Below are 9,247 nucleotides of genomic sequence, written 5' to 3' on the forward strand. Positions count from 1 at the left end.
AAAAAGAAAATTTAAAATTGCTGCAAGGGAGTAAACAAGTACAATTTGACAAATTTTTAATGAATCATTTAATTTCTACTATTTTTTCACTTTAATATTTAATGTGATTTTATCCCGATCAATACTTTAAAAAAAAGATTTTTTTTTTTGTGTGATCAAAATGAAAGCAACCTAAAAGTTGAGTGACCAAAATGAAAGTCTAAACATGGTATGACTTATACAGTTAATCGTTGTTAGAGATTTAACGCTTAGGTGACTAAAATGAAAGTGCTAAAAGTTAGATGACAAAATTGTAAGAATTTTATTCTGAGTGACCAAAATAAAAGTGTCCTAAAAATTGGATGACCAACTTGATAATTTACTCTTTAATAATTTAATAGTTTAATTCAATTTATCTTTTAATGCTTCAATGGTGCGTTTTACCGATGCATTTAGATTTGAGAGATGATGATAATGTTTGTTTGGGGTGTTAGATGGGTAATAGTATTAGTCTCCTATATTGGGATGGTGTACAGTTTATTTTTTTATTAAAAATTAGAAGAATTTAATTTTTATATATTAGAAAAATATATAAATTGACAATTCTATAAAAAAAAATCATCATTGTGTGTTCTTAAGTGATGATATTGACAATTCTATAAAAATATATATGGAATTAATAGATGAGTAAGATTAAGTAGAAATACTATGGAGGTTTCTACAGTGAGTCTATTGCATTTTGGTTTTTTTTTTACTAAAAAAAAGGAAAATTAGTAATTGTAAATTACATAAGAGCAAACTGCTTTTTTATGATATTGCATGTTGTTGTTATGATAAAAGTGCAAACTGAAATTTTTTTGAAGGATTAAAGTATGCGTTCTTTCTTTCCTTAATTTTTTTTATTTTATTTTGCTCTTCAAAGAAAAAAAAAATCTTTATTTTCCTCACTGTCATCTTTTGGTGACCATAAAGGCCGAGTATTTGTACGATGACACATTTCAGCTGCCTTTTCTTTACTCTCGTTGTAGAAATTCAAAGGTATTTTTATGATGTAGAAATTCAAGACCCTCAATGCCAAACGTATTAAATGCCATTCGGCAAACTCTTCCTATAAATTCAAACACCATTGAACTGCCTTAGGCATTAAAATTACAGAAAACTGAAATGGGTAATCTAAGCCTATCCCTTGTTTCTTTACTATGCTTATTAGCTACTGCCGCTTCCCAGCAGTGTGGGCGCCAAGCCGGTGGCCGGACTTGTGCTAACAACCTTTGTTGCAGCCAGTATGGTTATTGTGGCACTACAGATGATTATTGTTCACCTTCTAGAGGTTGCCAAAGTAACTGTTGGGGTGGGGGTGGTAGTGGCGGCGGTGGTGAAAGTGCCTCCAATGTTAGAGCTACCTACCATTACTACAACCCCGCACAAAATGGATGGAACCTAAATGCTGTAAGTGCCTATTGCTCAACTTGGGATGCAAACAAGCCCTTAGCATGGCGCCAGAAGTATGGATGGACCGCCTTCTGCGGACCGGTCGGACCTCGTGGCCAAGCATCTTGTGGAAGATGCTTAAGGGTAAGTTTTCAATTTGTTTCTTTCATCATTTCAATCATATCTGGTTGAGTTTAAGAGCTATGATACATAATAAGCTAATATTGGTTATGATGAGCAGGTGACAAATAGAGCTACAAGAGCACAAGTAACAGTAAGAATTGTGGATCAGTGCAGCAACGGAGGCCTAGATTTAGATGTAGCCTTGTTCCAGCAGATTGACACTGATGGCAGAGGCCATGCCCAAGGCCACCTTATGGTGGATTACCAATTTGTCGCCTGTTGAGATTCAAGCTTTTCTTAAAAATAAAGAATAAGAGAACTCCCTCCTATAACCAAATAAAACAATTTTATGTACCTATTTGATAAAGAGAAAAAGCCAATAGGGGCAAATTCATAAAGTATTTTTGAATTGCCAATCCAATAATAAATACGAGTTTGAACAATTGCTGATTAGTCAAGAATTACATACTTTTAGATGCAATTTTAATTATTGTAAATTATACATTTACTATTTATTGGTGAATCTAAATATCTGTTCATAGTGTCGATGAATGATAAAAATATACTTACCACAAACTTAAATTTATTGAAACATCTATGTAGCTTACTACATGATTGGTGTAAATTGCACACAGTAAAGAAAATATCACCTCTCTATGTCGCTTAATATTGTAAGTAAGGTAATTAGTATTGTATTTATAGATATATAGTTTTTATTTTGATATTGATTCGTATCGATATCACTATAATTTAATGTATCGTTTCAAGTTTACCGATGATTTTATATATTATTTATATATATTTATAATTTAATTCTTAATTTCTCGATAAATTATAATATATTTAAATATTTTCACATGTATATTTACAGTTTGATTTTTAGTTTCTTAATAAATTATATATTATATATACATCATATATCTTAATTACATTCATATAAATATAGTTATATGTAAATATAAGTTTTAAAATTATTATTTAGTTTCAATAATCTAATTTAATAATTATATTTTAATTTTGTACGGGTTAGAATTGGCCGGTATGCACTGAAATGGATTGAAACGAAAGAAGCACATCAAAATTTTAACCAAAACAAAACGTAAATTACTTGATACCCATTCAGGACCGAAACAATACATACTAATCGATATACTCAATACTGATATGATACCAACTACCATATATCAAAATAACATTTACATAAAATATTTTACTCAAACATTTTATCATGACTTGTTCGTATGTAACATTAAAAACACAAATAATATGTTTCTTATATTCAATAAATTAATTGGTAATTAAGAACTCATTAATTTTGCTTATACGATTATACCTAACAATTTTCATGATTAGGAATAGCATTTAATCCACTTTCAAATTGGATAAAACCCACCAATTTGGTTGAAAAGTGATGTACATACGCATATTGGTGCAAAATAAATAAAATATCTAAGGCATTCATAGGTTCATGCCTACTTCTATCACTTTAGAACTTTAGAAATGAAAGTGGCAGAAATTTGGGAAATGTTTCTTTTGCCTTCCCATAGATTGAATAAATTAGACCTGTAAAATTTTTTAATTGTACAAATAAATCTTTAGGATTTTCACTTGTGAATTTATGTAATCTTAATGAATATGGGATTTCAATTTGAAATTATACGCACAATAATAATCACATAGTTTTAATTGTTTAATTGGATAAGAAATCAATCGATTATGATTTTTTTTTAAAAGTTAGTGTCAAAATTATGCTTAATTTGGATACGTAAATCAAAATAAATTCCATGTAAAAAAATTATACAAAGTTTATTTTTACTCATTCATATTCACCTTTAAAACGAAAAAAAAAACAAAAGAGTCTATAATTCATCTCACCCTTAAAACGAAGGAAAAGTCATGCTTAAATACGATCAAAACCCACATCCTCCTAATTATTGCAATTGCAATATGTCAGTAGAACAAAAGTACAATCAACAAACTTGAGATCAATAAAGATCCTCATGTCAGATCATAAAAAATTAGATATGAAAGTACACTACAGCAAAACAGGTTTTTAGCGGCATTTTTTTGGGCCTATAGTGGCACTTATAAGCGCCACTAAAACTATTTACGACGTTTTGATAAGCACCGCAAAAATGCCTCCATAGATGACGCAGCTAAATTTTACAGTGTTTATATGGAAAAACGCTGCTATAGAACATGACTTCTAGCGACGTGTCTTACAAAAAAGCTGCTATAGAACATGACCTTTAGCGGCGCTTTTCCCACAAATGCCGTTATAGAACATGACCTTTAGCGGAACTTTCCCTACAAACGCCACTAAAGAACATGACCTTTAGCGGTGCTTTTACCACAAACGCTTCTAAAGAACATGACATTTAGTGGCTGCCACTAAAGGTCATAATCTTTAGCGGCGTATTTAGTAAAGGCATCGCTAAAAGTCATGTTCTTTAGCTTTCATTCATATAGAACCCGAATTGTCAACAGAATTTCCTGTAACATCAAGTCCAACCAAAAACTACAAATCTAAATGATACTTCAAATCCAACAAAAGAAATATGTATATGATCTAAATTAATAAATGAAATAACAAAATTTATTATATTCAAAAGTTATAATGTTAAAATATTCTTACAATAAGAAAACAAACGTCTAAGATGGCGGATTCTGCGACTGCTGAAACATCTTCATCATATTCTAAAGCTGTAGCTAGAGTTCATCATATATTCTGCTTGCCTCTACTTTTTTCGCTACTGCCTCCGCTTTAAGTTGTAGCTGGAGTTCTTCATATTTTCTTTGAGCCTCTGCTTCTCTCGATGTTGCCTCTGTCTTAAGTTGAGCAATTTGCTCAACTGCGCTCACTTGCATCTTAACCATCTGGTCTTTTAACCTCTGAACTTCAGCTTGAGCCTAATTCCCCGAATGCATGTATTGCTGCGAGCTGGATCCAAAATATTGGGTTGGGTTAACAAAAGATCCTTGAAATCGAACCCGACTATACCTTTTAAGACCCAAAACTTTAGTAATAATTTGGTTATCAATGTCGTCAAGATTAACAAAACTATCACTCAAAGCAATTGCTTCATACTCCGCCCTTTTATCCTTTAGTTTCTCCTAATAAATCAATCAAAGAGTTAGAAATAAAATATATAATCAAAACAAATGCAACATAACTTAACATTATTTGCATTACAAACGACAAATTAAACCATTATAATTAAACATGATAAATATTTAAATAATTCAAATTTTATTAAGTAAATATACCATAATTTCTGTAGCTTCAGTAGTTAGAGGAGATCCATCTTTCTTTTTATGTGTAATGTCAAAAAGCTGAAGGCGTCCAACTTTTTTACCAGACGACAGTTCCTACAATATAGTAGAAAAAATATTATTTAGTAGAAATTAATTAATATTTGACACAATTAATAAATTCAAAATACCTCATCATCAGCTACATAAGCAAAACTTTTCGACCTAGCTGTGTGCATGAATTTTTATTTTTGCCTACTTGTAGTTCCAACTCGCTCACGATCCTACATTATGAAATTATTATTATGTATATTGTAAATATTATAAACCAAAATAATTATAAGAGTTTGGAAGTATGTAATACCTCTCCTTCCTTTGAATTTCAAAATCTAACTGCATCTTCCCATTGATACATCAGTATTCCCGGCGGGACATTTCGCAATTTCTCTTTAAGGCTTATATTTTTCTTAAAATATTCATTCTTTAAAGCACTTTTATTGTCTCTCTATTTTTTTCCTAATGCCTTCTTCACATAATTATCTGTGATCTCTAAAGCAAATCTCTCCTACAAATAACACAAGTTTAAAAAGTTAATATAAATTAAACTTAAACCAAAGTATTATAAATTACATTCACGTTATTACCTTAATATTATCGAGGACTTGATTTTTATTACTATCAGGCATATGATGCCATGACTCGTAGTTGATAGGCAATAGATTGGCATTTCATGCTATAATGCCCAAGTATCCTGCTAAAAGTCGAGCTTCTAATCCAATAGGCTGACCATGACTGTTTCTAGCTACTTTGACACGCTCGATAGAATTTAACTCATAAAAATATTTTAATAGCGTACGTCATCGAGTTTTGTGCACCCCGCCACTTTCAGCTAAAAAAATGGTATATTATAATATAAGAATTTGGAACAAAAATCAATAATAAAAGTCAACATGCATGTAAATTAAAGTTAACTTTATTTTGAATTTCTATAGGTTCGTCAGTTGTATTTGGAATATGCGAAGATCCAATAGCAGTATGTTGTTCACTATTTGTTTCTTCCGAATTTGGAGGATTTTGAACAATACTTAGATCTTGCAATCTTCTTCTAGGCATTTTATCTACAATACAAATAAAATAATTGAAATTTTAGTAACTAATTACAACAACAATAGTACATATAAAATAGTTGAAATATTTAACAAGATCAAGATTTAAATTATAATATTACATATAATTAAAAAATCGTAAAATCTTACTACATTATGATTCGTAAATATCTTCATCCACATACTAGCGAACCCATTGAAATTGTGTACTAGTACTAGGGATAGTTTCATTTAAGTTTTGTTTTGGAAAAGACAAAGTTTCTGATCTTTCGTCGATGTCATCTCTACTTTCATTGCCCATGTCAAACGAGTCTCTAGGTGTATTACGGAGTGCAACGTACCAACCCTCATCAGTTGGATCTTTCGAGTAAAAAACTTATTTGACTTGAGAAGAAAATACATACGACTCTACTATCAATTGTTGCCTAGTGTGAATTAATCGAGAGAAGTTCACCATTATAAAACCAAATTGATCTTTTTTAATTCCGCGAGCAGTATTAACGTCAACCCAATCATATCGAAATAAGATAACCTTCCATTTTCCATAGTAATCCAACTCAATAATGTCAATAAGAAGTCCATAATACTCCACATTTCCCTTAACAGGATTACTGTCCCTAGCATTAACATAACTTGTAATTTAAGAATTAACAACTATTCTACAATTTTGAGTCCTCAATTTTTCGCGAGATTTTGTATGAAACCTGAATCCATTGATGAGAAAGGAACTATATCTTTTTACTACTCTATTCGGACCTTGGGAAAGCCATTTACACTACAAGAAAATAAGACTTTAGTGGCATTTTTAGTGGCATTTGGACAAAAAAACGCTGAAAAGATTATACATGACGGCGTTTGCAAAAAACTCAGCAATAACAGCATTTTTGGTCCAAACTCCACTAAAAACTGAGCATTAGCGGCGTTTCTGGTCCAAACGCCACTAAAAACTAATCAATAGCGATGTTTTTGGCCCAAAAGCTGCTAAAAACTGAGCAATAGCATCGTTTTCGGTTCAAACGCCATTAAAAACTAAGTAATAGCGGCATTTTCGGTCCAAACGCCACTAAAAACTGAGCAAAAGCCGCGTTTCTGGTCCAAACGCATTAAAACTGAGCAATAGCAGTGTTTGTAGTCCAAACGCCACTAAAAATTGAGCAATAGTGGCGTTTTTTGTCCCAACGCCACTAAAAACTGAGCAATAGCAGCATTTCTGGTCCAAACACCATAAAAAGTTGAGCAGCCATTTTCGAGGAGGGTAACCGACACTCGTTTCGATTTGATTCAATTTAATTTTCATATTGTTTTCTTATTTTTGTTTTGAATTCAATTTTATTTTGATTTTTGAAACTGACTTTATAAAAAATATAAACTACACCGTTCACTTAGCTATGAGAAAGTTTCATTTTAGTTACTTAATTATGAAAAGTTACAAATTGATAACTAAATTATTTAGAAGTTTTCATTTAAGTTACCAAGCTGTTAAAATCGACGCTATATGGCTTTCTCTAAACCCCTAAACCCTACCTTAAACTCTAGACCCTAAATTCTAAAAACATAGGTTATAAACATTAATTCATAAACCCCAAAACCCTAACCCCCTAAAAAATTCATATGGATGTTGATGTATATATACATAGATATTAATGTAAAAGCTTATGTTTATAATAAATTGTGGAAGCAATACTTAACATTGATTAATTTTATTTTTGGGTTTAGGGTTTAATATTTAAGGTTTAATGTTTATATTTTAGTGTTTTATGTTTTAGGGTTTAATTATTTGTATGTTAAATTTATGGTTTAGGGTTTATTATTTTGGGTTTGGGGTTTAATGTTTTAAAGTTTGTAGTTTGGGGTTTAGTGTTGAAGATTTTGGGTCTTAGTGTTTATGGTTTTAAAGGTTAAAGTATTTGGGTTTAATGGTCAGTGTTTTTGATAAAAATGATAAAAAATTAATTTATTTTAGGGTTTAAGTAAGCATTAATATTCTTCTTTAATAACTTTTGTACCTTGTAATATATATATATTTAGGGTTTAGGGTTTGATTTCATTTTTTAAAATTAATTTCGTACACAATTATAAAATTTTACAAATTAGATATATTATTTCAAACAAAACAAACTTAGTTTAAAAGGAATTTAAGAAATAATTAAACTATTAAAATTTATTAATATCAAAGGAATTAGTGGCATTTTTGACAAAAACGCCGCAAAAATATTTTACTTTAGCTTAAACAGCGTCGTTTTAGGTTTCTCTCTAGTGGCACTAGCGGTGTTTTCTAAAAAATGCCGTTAAAGATCGAGAATTAGTGGTGCATTTTTGAAAAACGCCACTAAAGATCGAGAATTAGCGGCGCTTTTTTGAAAAATGCCACTAAAGATCGAGAATTAACGGTGACTTTTTAAAACTGCCGCAAAAAGTTTAATTAAAACGACGTCGTTTTCTTTTACGATTTAGTTACATCATTATGTTTACCAAAACGATGTCATTTTTGTTTCATCCATTTTATCCCTAATACAAACTCGAAACCCCTTATTTTTCCCCAAATTAAAATTTCCCCTAAAACCTAAATTTTCCCCAAATCAAACCCATCTGTCGTCTCTCTTTTTCTTTTGGTTCCACAGGTTTTTGAAGCTCCTTGTTTCATTTTGATTCATATTTTGGAAATTTATTCTTTTTCTATTATTTTTTATGTGGGTTACACTTGTGTTTTATTTTTGCAGCAAGCAAAAAGATTAAGGGATGTTGTAACATCCCGAAATAGGGCCTAATCAGAATAGTGGTTTCAAGACCACAAATTCGACATCAAAATATTTATTTTATGATTATTATGAGGCCTAGAATATGAGTATAAGAATGTGTTAAAGTTTCATGAAGAAATTCTAAGTATAAGGTGTCCAATTAGAAATTAGGGACTAAATTGAATAAATTACAAAACTTGGATTCTAGAAGCAATTTGTATGAAATTGCCTTAGATTATGAATTATAAGGTCTTGGAGATAAATTTTCCCAAATTTTAAATTTTTGGACAAAAATGGGCTTGCATGGATGAAATTTTAAAGAAATGGCATAAGGGCATTTTGGTCATTTATCATTTTAATGAATTAAAATGGGAAAAATGAAGCCAAAATCAGCCATTTTCTTCTCCATGGCTATCGAAAATTGAAGAGACACCATAGCTACGGTTTTCAACATTTTCAAGCATACTAGTAAGTACTCCCAAGCCCCGTTTTCATGCTCTTTGTATTTTCAAAATCCCGGTAGCTTGCTCTCTCCATTTCTACCCATATTTCATGCTAGGGTTCATGTTTAAAAATTTACCCATGCATGAGTTGCTTGTATTTTGATGGATTATGGAG

At 30.7% G+C, this 9,247-nt stretch overlaps 1 protein-coding gene across 1 annotated transcript; it reads left to right on the forward strand.

The window, feature by feature from the left end:
- Positions 1–1,120: 1,120 nt before the first annotated feature.
- On the forward strand, positions 1,121–1,976 carry LOC107904619 (hevein-like preproprotein). The gene is made up of 2 exons (XM_016831054.2): positions 1,121–1,554; positions 1,652–1,976. The coding sequence occupies exons 1-2, from the start codon at positions 1,144–1,146 to the stop codon at positions 1,814–1,816; spliced, it is 576 nt and encodes a 191-aa protein (XP_016686543.1). The 5' UTR covers positions 1,121–1,143; the 3' UTR covers positions 1,817–1,976.
- The last annotated feature ends 7,271 nt before the right edge of the window (positions 1,977–9,247 follow it).

The sequence above is a fragment of the Gossypium hirsutum genome, chromosome A11 (genome assembly GCF_007990345.1).
Source record: "Gossypium hirsutum isolate 1008001.06 chromosome A11, Gossypium_hirsutum_v2.1, whole genome shotgun sequence".
Taxonomy (NCBI): Eukaryota; Viridiplantae; Streptophyta; class Magnoliopsida; order Malvales; family Malvaceae; genus Gossypium; species Gossypium hirsutum.